The following is a 14517-nucleotide window of genomic DNA, read 5'->3' as shown; positions in this document are numbered from 1 at the left end:
TAATGCCATCACAGCGTTAGTAAAGTGTGGTGTTCAGAAATGAACACAATATAGCACTTCAGCTGAGCATGGAAGCGTTTTTACTGTGTTAAAGACATGGATGCTTGAGATCTGAAAACAAATATAAACAAGAATTGCTGGAAAAATTCAGGTCTGGCAGCATCTGCATAGCTCTGCGTTGTCTCAGTTCTGGAATCCACATAATACGAAGAATTCAATAGCACTGGAGAGAGTACAGAACGGATTCCAGCTTAGGCAACATCCTAGTCAGAGTTTCAGGCAGGCAGATTGCACAGACTGGGATTATTTTCCTTACAGCAGAGGCAATTGAGAGGGGACATGATTGAAATATATAAAATTGAGGGGCATAGATCAGGTAGGCAGGGAGAAACTTTTCTTTTTAAGGGAGGGATCAATCACTGGGGGCCCAGACTAAAGGCTCGGAGGAGAGGTGAAGAAAAACATTTTCACCCAGAGGGTGCTGACAACCTGAAACTCACTGCCAGTAAGGGTGGCAGAGACAGAAATGTTCATAACAACACAGATGCAATTAGACCTGCTGAGTTTCTCTAGAAATTTCTGATTTTGTTTTTATGCCGTGCTTGCTGTGACTGCTTTGCTGTTGAAATCGTTGCCGTTATTTATAAACCCTTCCTTATTAGCCACTCTCTCAACATTGTCCAGTCACATAGGACTTGAAAGTAGGAGTAAGCCATTTGGCCCTTCAAGATCAAAGCTGATCCAATTGTTTTCTCAGTTCCACTTTCTTGAGTGCATCTTATACTCCAGGACTTCTTTATCTATCAAAAATCTCTGGCCCAGCATCTGCTACCTTCTGGGGAAGAGTTCCACACTTGAGTGAAAACATTCTCTTTATCATTGTCTTGAAAGGGAGACCCCTTTATCCCCAGTTTTAGTCTTTACCTCAAGAGCAAATACTCACCGGGGACTGATCCGATCGCATCCCTGGAATGAGTTAAGTGAACCTTCTCTGAACTCCTTCTAAAGCAACCGTGTGCATTTTTTTTCAAAAAAGTAGAACAAAACTGTACAGTACCCCATACGTTGGCCCAGAAATGTCTTGCACAGCTGCAACAGCACTTTTCTAGTTGCATATTTTATTTTCCTGGCAACAAAAATGTTCAATTTGTCTTCCTAATGACTTGCTGTACTTACGTGCTAACTTTATCCATTTTGTACACCAGGAAATCCCGATGTCCATGTACTACTGAGCTCTGCAACCTCACCTCATTTAAATAATACCAAAATCGATAAGTTTACAGTTTCCCATGTTATTCTCCAATTGTCACATTTTTTGCCTAGTCACTTAACCGGACTATATTACTTTGTAATCGCTCTCTCTTCTTGACACTTACTTTCCCACCTACCGTACACTTGGTTCCCTAATCCAAATCACTGATATAGATTGCATGCAGTGCAGGTCCCAGCAGCGATCCCTGTGGCACTCCACGAAGTGTGGCTTGACAACCGAGAAAGATCCATTGTCCCTGCTCTTTGTTTCCTGATAACCAATCAATCGTCCATCCATGCTAAAATGTTACCCCTAAAAGCATGCGCTAAACCTTCTGCAAATCCAAGTTCAGTGCATCTAACGGTTTCCCTATGCCCACTGTGAATGTTAGCTCATCAAAAATGCGAACAAGTTAAACATGATTTCCCTTTCACAAAGCCATGCGTTCGCTTTACATTACAGTTTTCTAAGAATCCTGCTATAAGATTCTTGATATTGAATAGCAGCACCTTCCCTGTGAGAGATGTTAGGCTAAGCATTCCGCCATCATTTCTGGAATACAAATGTTGAACTTCTTTTAGAATTATACCCTGTACTTTATATTGTCTCTCCATGGCTTTCCCACCGAAATGAATCACTTCACTCTCAGCATTAAATTTTATCTGCCATATCCAATAACCCTTGGCTTTTTAAAGTTTAACACCATTCTCTTTACTCTCTTCAATACTTTCAAGCTTCATATTATCTGTGCATTTTAAAATTGTGCCCTTCACACCAATTTCTAGATCAGTAACATATGTTGGGAAGATCAGAGATTTTCATACTGATCCCTGGGCATCTCCACTATAAGTTTTCCTCCAGTCAGAAAAATAACTGCTCATACCTACTTTGCTTCCTGTCATTCAGGCAATTGTGTACACATGTTGTTTCTGTCCCTTTTATTCTAAGAGCTGTAATTTTGATCGCAAGGCTGTTGTGCAGCACTTTATTAAATGCATTTTTGGAAGTCTACATACACATACCAACAGCAATTTAGTTAAACTCAATATGCCCTTAAAAGATCTAAGCATTTTTGTCCTCAATTAACCAGCATTTGCTTAAGTGACTATTAATTTTATCCCAAATTATTGTTTCTACAAGCTTTCTAACATTGTTGTTAATAGAATGTACAAGCGAGACACAAATATACATATGAGTGAGGAGGAGTAAGCAATTCAGTCTCTTGACACTGCTTCACCATCTAATAAGATTGTATTTGATCAGATTGTAACATCAAACCTACATCCTTGCCTCCTGCTGATGATCTTTCATCCTCTTGCCTACAAACAATCTATCTACCTCTACCTTAAAAATATTCACATTGCTTCCACCACTTCCTTTTCAGGAAATGTTCCAAAGATTCATGACCTTAGAAAAAATGATTATGCCTTATCTGTTTTAAATAGATGGCCCTGTATTTCCAAACACTGACACTAGTTCTAGCTTTTGTCTTAAAAGGAAACATCCTCTCCATAGCTACCCTATCAAGACCATCAGGCTTCTATACTTCAGTCAAGTCGCTTTTTACTCTCATAAACGTCAAATGATACAAGCCTAGTGTGCACAACATTTCAGACAACCCACCCTTTCCAGTATTAGTCCAGTAAATCTTTTCTGAATTGCTTTCAATGTATTTACATACATCCTTAAATAAAGTGACCAATACTATGTACAATATTCCAGATGTGGTCGCACCAATGTGTGATGCAAGGCTTATTACAGAGACAAAAAATTCACTTAATTTAAAGTCTAGATTTTGAATTAGTGGTTGTGGGTTTTGGTCTGCGTGTATAAGGAGGTTTAATGATTATCTTGTCATGGAATCATAATTTTTTTTTTAAAACCAGTGTGAGAAGAAAGTCCCTGGAATAATAATAGGAATATTTTTACACTGAGAGATTTTTACAAGCGGACAGAGTAAGCAATGAAAAGCATTAGGATGCTTTTGATTGAGAAGAATCAGGAGGCTTTTTCTCGCTTGGGGAAAGAAAAACAATGCTTGGAAAACTTTTAGTTTTCAGTTGGCGAATGTTCTGGTTGGAATTAAATGTACAAACAGTTTCTCTTGAAAAATAGAGATAGCTCAGAAGAGTTAGGAAATAAGCTACCTCAGTGTAAGGGTTTGAATGTTCCAGACCATTCAACTGTATGCACCTATGAATATACCTACATACTAGCCTTTTGTGATTCAGGTATTAGGGACACAGATCCCTCTGCATCTCAGAACTCTGATCTCTCACCATTTAGATAACATGCTAAAATTGACATTTTTACACTTTCCATTTTATAGTCAATGAATGACTTGACTGAAGGGACAGAAGGTATGGTTGCCAAATTATACTCCATTTGCCAGATTTTTGTCCACTCATTTAACTTATTTAAATATTTTTTGTATTTTCCTTCGAGTCCTTTTCACAAATTACTTTCCTACAAATCTGTGTCATCAGAAAATATGGCAACCATATCTTCTGTTCCTTCATTCATAGAACATAGAACATAGAACATTGAACAGTACAGCACAGTACAGGCCCTTCGGCCCACGATGTCGTGCAGAACTATTATCCTACTCTAAGATCAAACTACCCTGCATACCCTACCTTTTAATATCATCCATGTGCCTATCCAAGAGTTGCTTAAAAGTATCTGACTCCACTGCCACTGCCGGCAGTGCATACCACGCACTCACCACTCTCTGTGTAAAGAACCTACCTCTGACATCTCCCCTATACCTTCCTCCAATCACCTTAAAATTATGCCCCCTCGTAATAGTCATTTCCGCACTGGGAAAAAGTCTCTGACTATCCACTCTATCTATGCTCTCATCATCTTGTACACCTCTATTAAGTCACCTCTCATCCTTCTTTGCTCCAATGATAAAAGCCCTAGGTCCCTCAACCTTTCCTCATAGACCTGCCCTCCAGTCCAGGCAGCATCCTGGTAAATCTTCTCTGCACCCTCTCTAAAGATTCCACATCCTTCCTATAATGAGGTGACCAGAGCTGAACACAATATTCCAAGTGTGGTCTAACCAGGATTTTATAGAGCTGTAGCATAACCTCACAGCTTTTAAACTCAATTCCCCTGCCAATGAAAGCCAATACACCATACACCTTCTTAACAACCCTATCAACTTGAGTAGCAACTTTGAGGGATCTATGGACGTGGACCCCAAGATCCCTGTGTTCCTTCACACTGCCAAGAATCCTGCCATTAACCCTGTATTCTGCATTCAAATTCAACCTTCCAAAATGAATCACTTCACACTTTTCTGGGTTGAATTCCATCTGCCACTTCTTTACCCAGTTTATCCTGTCAACGTCCCGTTGCAACCTACAACAGCCCTCCACGCTGTCCACGACTCCACCAACCTTCGTGTCATCGGCAAACTTAATAACCCACCCTTCCACTTCCTCATCCAAGTCATTTATAAAGATCACAAAGAGCAGAGGTCCCAGAACTGATCCCTGCGGAAGTCATTCATATAAACTGTAAACAGTTGAGGTCCCAGCACTGATCAATGTGATACACCATTTGTTACATTTTACCAACCTGAAAAAGACCTAATTCTCACTACTCTGTTTCTTGTTAGCCAGCCAATTTTCTATTCATAGAAAATGTTCATACTATCTCCTACACTTTTGATCTGGTACTTCTTCAAATGCATTTTGAAAAATCTAAGTGCATCAATCCTCTAGCTTTCTTTTATCCATAACATGTCACTTCCTTAAAGAATTCCAATAGATTGGTGAAACACAAAATCCCTTTCACAAAAATTATGTTGACTCTGCATGATTACCTTTAACTTATGCAAATGCCCCACTTTCACCTCTTTAGTAACAGCTTCTAACATTTTCCCTATGACAAATGCTAACTCCCTCAGTGGTCGAGAACGCCCTCAACCGTGTCTCCCACATCTCCCGCACCTCATCCCTCACACCCCGTCCACGCAATAAGAACCAAAAAAGAATCCCCCTCGTCCTCACGTACCACCCCACCAACCTCCGGATCCAACGCATCATCCTCCGACACTTCCGCCATCTGCAATCCGACCCCACCACCAAAGACATCTTTCCCTCCCCACCCTTATCTGCTTTCCGGAGGGACCACTCTCTCCGTGACTCCCTTGTCCGCTCCACACTCCCCTCCGGCTCCACCACACCCGGCACTTTTCCCTGCAACCGCAGGAAGTGCTACACCTGCCCCCATACCTCCTCCCTCACCCCCATCCCAGGCCCCAAGAAGACTTTCCACATCAAGCAGATGTTCACCTGCACATCTGCCAATGTGGTATACTGCATCCGCTGTACCCGGTGTGGCTTCCTCTACATCGGGGAAACCAAGCGGAGACTCGGGGACCGCTTTGCAGAACACCTACGCTCGGTTCGCAACAAACAACTGCACCTCCCAGTCGCGAACCATTTCAACTCCCCCTCCCATTCCTCAGACGACATGTCCATCCTGGGCCTCCTGCAGTGCCACAACGATGCCACCCGAAGGTTGCCGGAACAGCAACTCATATTCCACTTGGGAACCCTGCAGCCCAATGGTATCAATGTGGATTTCACAAGTTTCAAAATCTCCCCTCCCCCTACCGCATCCCAAAACCAGTCCAGCTCATCCCTGCCTCCCTAACCTGTTCTTCCTCCCACCTATCCCCTCCTCCCACCTCAAGCCGCACCTCCATCTCCAACCGACCAACCTCATCCCGCCCCCTTGACCTGTCCGTCCTCCCTGGACTGACCTATCCCCTTCCTAACTCCCCACCTGCACTCACCTTTACTGGCCCCATCCCCGCCTCTTCGACCTGTTTGTTTCCTCTCCACCCATCCTCTCCTCTATCCATCTTCTATCCGCCTCCCACTCTCTCCCTATTTATTTCAGAACCCCCTTCCCCTCCCCCTTTTCTGATGAAGGGTCTAGGCCCGAAACGTCAGCCTCTCTGCTCCTATGATGCTGCTTGGCCTGCTGTGTTCATCCAGCCCTGCACCTTGTTGTCTCTTAATTGTCATACTGTTGCCCGGTTTCTGTCTCCCTCCCTTTTTGAATAAAAGAGCTATGTTTGCTTTCTTCCAATCTAATGGGACAAAATCTAAATCTAGGAAATTTTACAAAACTAAAACTGGTGCATCAACTATCTCACCAGCCATTTCTTTTAAGACTTGAGAGTAAAATCTCAACTGCGGCACTGTTAGCCTGCAGCTCCAACAATTAAATAGTACCACTTATCTGGTGTTTATAATTTTTTCAAGTTCCCTCTCCTCCTTTTCCTGACTTCTTGTTGCTTCGAGGATGTTACTTATACCCTCAGTAGTGAAGACAGATGCAAGATACCTGTTCAATTTATCTGCCATCTCTATTTTCCATTATCAGTTCTCCACACATTTCTGACAGGACCAATACTTTTGTTGACTTTTATTCAAATATTTATAGGAACTTGTTTGTTTTATGTATTTTGTTTATATTTGTCTATCTTTCTCCCATATCCTAATTTTTCTGCACCATACTGTAATGTATAGCTCTTCACATTCACCATGCAAAACTGCTTTCTTTGTCCTGCCTATGTTTTTAGTATCTACTGTACACAGACCATGCTGACTGTATACTCTCCATCCCAGTGCAAAATCTGCTTCATGCCAGAGTGGGCAGCCCATATCCTGGCATCAGGCAGATAACAAAACCTTCCAATTTCATACTTTGTGCTGCTCCCTCACTATTCAGTCCCCTACGATTACATTCTTTTTCACTTCCCCTGCTTGAATGGCTTCTTGTACCACAGTGCCACAGTCAGTTAGTTCATTTGCCCTGCCCCACACTCTCAACCAAACAAGCTGAAAGAGCCTCCAACCAATTGAACAACTGCAAAGACATAGGCTCCTGCCCTCCGAGTCTGTTTACCTGCCTCATGTGCAATAACACTCCCCTGTCCCTGAATGCTCATCAAATCAGAAGAATCGAACCTAAATGGTGCTATTGCCTCCTGGTACGAAGATTTCAGGAAACATATGCTCTCCCTGATGTACTGCAGTGTCTATTGACTTCAAATAGGATTCTATGGGTAAACGCTCTAAATGTTTTTCGACTCTTTATAATCTAATACTGTTTCCATAATGTGGGTATTGTGTTGTGTCCAAAATTCACCTCCAAACTACAGTCCATAAAGACCAGCATTAGAGTGTGAACTATATCTGTAAAGGTACAGGAATGTAAATTTGTTTTGGGTGGTAGATGCACTATGCCACAGCCTTGCTTTAAATTCAATAGTATTGAATATTGAAAGGGGAATAAAACAGGTAACCAGAGAATACCACCTGTTTCTACCATACGGTTCTAGTTTCCATATTGGAGAAAGGATATAAAAACACTGAAGCAAATGTTAAAGACTTACAAAGACAGCACTAGCACTGAAAGGACAAAACTAACAGAAAGACTGAACAGACTTGGTGGTGAGAACACTGAAGTCTAAATCCAATTAGGTAAAGACACTCCTTTTCTCAGAGGATGATGAGAATGTGAACTTGCTACCAAATAGTGAGGTGACAGAAATAATACACTTAAGAGAGAAAGAAACAGAACGTTTTATGATAAGGTGGGATGAAGGAAGATGAGAGAAGTTGTGTTCAACTCATTCCTAATAAAGTGTGTTGACTATAAACAATGGCATCGACCTGTTAGAATCAAAGGTCTGTGTTGGAACTTCTATATATACATATAGATGTTATAATATTTGATATGGAAATTTTTGGAATGATCATTTTGCTACGCTTGCCAAATGTTTTAATTTTTTTCCACACCAAAAACCTGATGACTCAACTATTATAGATATTTCAAACATGACAATTTTTTAAAAAAACTTTTAAGAAAGGCTCTTTAAACACCACATATAATTAAAAAAAAACTTATTATTGATTTATGTACTTTACTAAATCTTACAGAGTTTGGAATCAGTCCTGTTTGCAGTTAAGAAATTTAACAGGTTCACGTTAAAAGAAATGTGCAGTGCTGCAAATGTGCACTGAATTAATTTGTCATATAAGAATGGTGTAAAGTTTTCTTAAGGATTGAGTGTTGTTCATCGTATCATCGGTAAAAATGTAACATTTACTAAGAATTCTAACAACTATGCATTCCTTTACAAGGGAAATTGCTTCAATGGCAAAATAGCAAATAATAATTATTGTGGGAGACAGTGCCAGCAAGCGGCCTGGGTACAGGCAATGGAAATGGCAAAATTACAAATTTGAGTCAACAACCAGTTCTGCAGATTTAACTCCAAGACTAACAGGTTGAATAATTACTTCCAAATAATTTTCCCAATGACTTCATCAGCATTCATTATTTTAAACAAAATCATTTTTCTATTAAACGAAAATAAAACACACTGAATTTTAAGGTGATGCCCATTCTTGCCCTATCACTGATTCTTGATAAGTGTCTACTAGGGTAGGGACCAGGTTTCTTTCTACAGAGGGAGTTCAAAAAAACCTGGGACTCATCTCAAGACTATTCTGCAGTCAGCTCATCAGGTCACTAGCTTAAGCTAAGAAATATCTTGTCTTCTTCACTCTGATACAGGGGCAAAGGGGCACATCCAGGAGCCTTCAATGGAGGGAGAAAACAAACAATGGTATTTCCCCACCCTCCCCTCACTCTTTAAGTGAGTTTTTACGATTGTTGCCATGCAAACAAGCTGGACATTTTTTCAGTACTATACCTGAGGCTTCCAGATGGGCCTAATTTTGTACACAGTAACTAAAGCTGTTCAGTTAATGCTCAATCCAGTGCTTGAAGGTATCAGGACATTCGACCTGTTTGAGAGTCAAATTTAAGTTTGTACAGTTTTTGGATAGTCAAGCTTACAAATAGGACTGTGAAATAACTCTTTTGTAAGATTGCCTTTCAATTTTGGAATGCATTACAGTTTGTGTTTTTGTAATTGCATTGCAGTTGATAACTACCCCATTAGACAGGAAGAGGAGCAGCCATGCCAGAAGCCATGCAGGTGCAAGACATGCAGATCTTTTTTCCATTCTTTCATAGCTCTGGTTAGTACAAAACAAAACTAAACAGAACAAAAAGTCACAAAACAATAACCCTTATTTTTGTGGTTGGGTTAGAAGTCCTGCCAGGAAACACCATGTTCCATAGCAGATCACACAACTACCTACCCGTACTGGTCAGGCTGGTACATCATGGGAGCCTGAGTGTTGCCATAGTTGGGATGTTGTGGTGGAAACACAGGACGTCCACCAGGCCCAGTTTGACTGGGAAAACCAGGCGACCTAATATACGGTGGCCTAAATCAAGAAAGAAATAGCTCCTTTGTTTTTATTCTGTGTCAGTTTTATCTAGTTACGATCCAATAATACCCATGTACACGAAGATTTAAATTAAAATCTGAAAATATTATAACCTGTTAAAAAATGATGGGTTTTTACTTTAGTCCATTTTTAATTTGTACAGTAATACTCCATTTTATAAAATGACAAGCATTTTAAGGTTGAAGTATTGGATTCTTTAAGATTTCAACACATTGCCAAATTAATCACAAAAGTAGATGAGATTCTAAGTTTGCTTTTATCTCTTAAAATAGATTCTCTATCATAATTTCAGCCCCCTCCATCCTCCCCAAAACATTTCCAACAAAATGCAGTGTTACTGGGGTTCAATTTCAAAGATAACATTGCTTCTTCACTACTTTGTCTATTTATCCATTCAGCATTTGTAAACACAGTAGTGAATCCACTAGATTGCTCGGCACCAGCACGTTGCGCATTTAATCAGTTAAGGTATGCACTATGGTGGATTCACAGCACAGCCCAATCTTGTATTACTAGATGTCCACACATGTAAATTCCAGCAGGTATCTTATATATTGTTCTTGCGGAAGGTGGATAATTCAACACGGAGCAGGAGTCTCTGGGAAATTCTGGCATATACGACTCTAGCCATTACATCATTTCAGCACATACCTCTATTTGGGCTATTAATATTTGTTTACATAGAAATCAGGAAGAGGAGTTTGGCCTTTGGCCTTTTGAACCTGCTCCAATGTTCAATATGGTCATGGCTAATTATCCAACTCAGTGCCCTGTTCCACTTTCTTCCCAGATCCTTTGATCTCTTTAGCCCTAACAACCATATCCACCTCCTCCTTAAACAAAAAAGTCAATGTTTTGGCCTCAACCACTTTCTCTTACAGAGAATTCCACACACTCACCAATCTCTGGGTGAAGAAATTTCACTTCACCTCAGTCCTAAATAATCCATCCTGTACACTTAAACAGTTACCACTGGTTCTGGACTCCCCGATCTAGTTCTGTTGGAATTTTGAGATTTTCCCCCTCATTCTTCAGAACTCCAATGAATACAATCCTAACCAATCCAGTCTCTCTTCCTACAAGAATCAATCTGGTAAGCCTTTGTTGCAGTCTTTCCATAGCCAGAATATCCTTCCTCAGATAAGGAGGCCAAAATTACACACAATACTCCAGCTATCGTTTTACCAAGCCTGTACAATTGTTGCAAGACATACTGCTAGTATGCTTGAATCCTCTTGCAATGAGGGCTAACATACCACTTGCTTTCTTCAACGCTTGCTGTACCTGCATGCTTATTTTCAACAACTGGTATAAAAGGACATCCAGATTTCATTGCACCTCCCCTTTTCCGTCCATTCACTCAACTTATCCAACTCTCACTGAAGCATCTCTATATCCCCATCAGTTCATCCTCCCACTCATCTTTGTCTTGTCTGCAAACTTGGAGATATTACATTAAGATCCCTCATCTAAATCAGTAACATAGATTTTGAATAGCTGGGGTCCAAGCACTGATCCCTGCAATATGCCACTAGTCACATCCTAAAACTGAGAAAATCACCCATTTATCCTTACTCTTTATTTACTGTCTTGTTAACCAGTTCTCTATCCATATCAGTACATGATTCCAAAACACATATACTTTAATTTTACATTCTGTTTATTATGTGGGGTCTTACTGAAAGCCTTCTGAAAGTGCAAGTAAACCATCCATTGGCTTGCCCTTAACTGCTCTACATAAGGAGCAAGAGGGTAACTACAGAAAGGGTTGGCCCACTCAAGGACAAAGGAGGGAAGTTATGCGAGGAGTCAGAAAAAATGACCGAGATTCTTAATGAGTACTTTGCATCGGTATTCACTGAGGAGAGGGACATGACGGATGTTGAGGTTAGGGATAGATGTTTGATTACTGTAGGTCAAGTCAGTATAAGGAGGGGGGAAGTGTTGGGTATTCTAAAAGGCATTAGGGTGGACAAGTCCCCAGGTCCGGATGGGATCTATCCCAGGTTACTGAGGGAAGCGAGAGAGGAAATAGCTGGGGCCTTAACAGATATCTTTGCAGCATCCTTGAGCACGGGTGAGGTCCTGGAGGACTGGAGAATTGCTAATGTTGTCCCCTTGTTTAAGAAGGATAGCAAGGATAATCCAGGTAATTATAGACCGGTGAGCCTGATGTCAGTGGTGGGGAAGCTGCTGGAGAAGATACTGAGGGATAGGATCTATTTACATTTGGAAGAAAATGGGCTTATTAGTGATAGGCAGCATGGTTTTGTGCAGGGAAGGTCACGTCTTACCAACTTGATAGAATTCTTTGACGAAGTGACAGGTTGATAGATGAGGGAAGGGCTGTAGATGTCATATACATGGACTTCAGTAAGGGGTTTGATAAGGTTCCCCATGGTAGACTGATGGAAAAAGTGAAGTCGCATGGGGTCCAGGGTGTACTAGCTAGATGGATAGAGAACTGGCTGGGCAACAGGAGACAGCGAGTTGTAGTGGAAGGGAGTTTCTCAAAATGGAGAATTGTGACCAGTGGTGTTCCACAGGGTTCTGTCTCGGGACCACTGTGGTTTGTCATATCCATAAATGATCTGGAGGAAGGTATAGATGGTCTGATTAGCAAGTTTGCAGATGACACTAAGATTGGTGGAGTAGCAGATAGTGAAGGGGACTGTCAGAGAATGCAGCAGAATATAGATAGATTGGAGAGTTGGATGGAGAAATGGCAGATGGAGTTCAATCCAGGCAAATGCGAGGTGATGCATTTTGGAAGATCCAATTCAAGAGCGAACTATATGGTAAATGGAAAAGCCCTGGGGAAAACTGATGCACAGAGAGATCTGGGTGTTCAGGTCCATTCCACCCTGAAGGTGGCAACGCAGGTCGATAGAGTGGTCAAGACGGCATACGGCATGCTTTCATTCATCGGACGGGGTATTGAGTACAAGAGTTGGCAGGTCATGTTACAGTTGTATAGGACTTTGGTTCGACCACATTTGGAATACTGTGTACAGTTCTGGTTGCCACATTACCAAAAGGATGTGGATGCTTTGGAGAGGGTGCAGAGGAGGTTCACCAGGATGTTGCCTGGTATGGAGGGCGCTAGCTATGAAGAGAGGTTGAGTAGATTAGGATTATTTACATTAGAAAGATGGAGATTGAGGGGGGACCTGATTGAGGTCTACAAAATCATGAGAGGTATAGACAGGGTGGATAGTAAGAAGCTTTTTCCCCCAGAGTGGGGGACTCAATTACTAGGGGTCACTATTTCAAGGTGAGAGGGGAAAAGTTTAAGGGAGATATGCGTGGAAAGTTCTTTATGCAGAGGGTGGAGAGTGCCTGGAACGCGTTGCCAGCGGAGGTGGTAGAGGTGGGCACTATAGCGTCATTTAAGATGTATCTAGACAGCTACATGAATGGGCAGGGAGCAGATGGATACAGATCCTTGGAAAATAGGCGACAGGTTTAGATAGAGGATCTGGATCGGCGAAGGCTTGGAGGGCTGAATGGCCTGTTCCTGTGCTGTAAATTTTTTTGTTCTTTGCTCTACTAGTTACAGCCTCAAAAAATTCCAGAAGATTTGTCAGGAATGATGTTACTGTTTTCCAAGTGCTCTGTTATGAAATATATTTATCAAATATTGTTTTAAATTTAATTTGTTCCAGTAGAGTTCCAGTTTAGCATCTTTATTTCAATGGAAACCTGACCACTGAAAGTTTTCTGAGCATATGCTGCTGCTACCCAAGACATAGTATATTCTGGTTTTGTATACATCATGGGTTATTCCATTTAGAATATCGGTTATTTATTTTCCAAACGTAATTTTGCACACAGTCAATGCATTAAACAGGATGATCACTTAGATTTCTGGTACCATCACAGATATGCATTATTTGTGTTTCATGAAAGTCATTTTCCTGATGCCTTAACTAGTTAAATACACAATGTGCTGGTGCGGAGATATGCAGGCCACAACGATCCCAGCTCAATTTGTTACTATAATTTACTGCAATACTCTTGGATAATGTGTGAATGAAAATCAGCTGGTTGGCCCCATGACTCCCGTTGTGACGTGCACCAGTCAGCATGGGGACAGGATAGTTTGGGATTTGCTGAAAATCAGTTCTCTGATGACTCCCTCTAACCCCTGGCTGGACTACAATTTGATAGCGTAGGCATCTAGCTAAGTCACATGAGACCCTTTAGGACCAGGAGTCACCACTTCTGTGGAGGAAGTATAAAAAGGGCAGAGAGGTGAATGAAAGCACATCATACTACAGATATAGATTGATATCAATAACAACTGAAGTCAAGACTTCCTGCTTTCCACAAACTCCAAGTTATTAATTACTCTCCAGATTTCATGTCAGCAGGACACCCTGTGTGATATAAAATCTTGTACGTTGGGAATGGGTTTGAGCTTACAAAATGGATGCTATATACTCAACTGCATGAAATTATTATTAAGCTGCCAAATCAAATTATTTACATTAAAAAGCTTCTCAATTATGGTTTGCAAAATTTCTTTCATGAAGAAAATATAACAGTATCTTAGATCCTCCAAAAGAATCCAATACTCAAACATTAAAATGGACCAACAAAAATGCTTAGAACATGATCCATGAAACAGTAAATCCAAAACACATACATGAATTGGTCACAGTTCGTCTAGATGTAACTTATGAATGAGTTAAATAAACAGTTTCTTGTCTGCAACCTGCGTAGAAACCCATGTGACCCTTAATAGTCTCACTAGACCGTAAAAATCCAGGACTGTTCCTAGATGACAAGAATCTGTCACGTACAATCCCAGCAACTCACTTAAACAGTGATTCAATTAAATCTAGTATTCAAATTAAAAAGCTCACATCAAAATGTTTAAAAGATAACAAGGTGTAGAGATGGATG

The 14517-nt window shown here is 40.9% G+C and overlaps 1 protein-coding gene across 7 annotated transcripts in view; it reads right to left on the bottom strand.

Moving 5' to 3' along the window:
• The window catches only part of LOC109930802 (AT-rich interactive domain-containing protein 1B-like), a 171425-nt gene that overhangs the window by 125567 nt on the left and 31341 nt on the right, over positions 1-14517 (bottom strand). For 4 of the 7 annotated variants that reach the window (XM_048601520.1, XM_048601521.1, XM_020530240.2 and 1 more), the window contains one exon: positions 9457-9585. The exons of the other annotated variants lie outside the window; for them this stretch is intronic. In XM_048601520.1, the coding sequence (XP_048457477.1) occupies positions 9457-9585 (129 nt within the window). The remainder of the gene's footprint in view (positions 1-9456; positions 9586-14517) is intronic. 7 annotated transcript variants of the gene reach the window in all.

The sequence above is a fragment of the Rhincodon typus genome, chromosome 9 (assembly GCF_021869965.1).
Source record: "Rhincodon typus isolate 14 chromosome 9, sRhiTyp1.1, whole genome shotgun sequence".
NCBI lineage: Eukaryota > Metazoa > Chordata > Chondrichthyes > Orectolobiformes > Rhincodontidae > Rhincodon > Rhincodon typus.
This window is presented reverse-complemented; position numbering and strand designations above follow the sequence as displayed.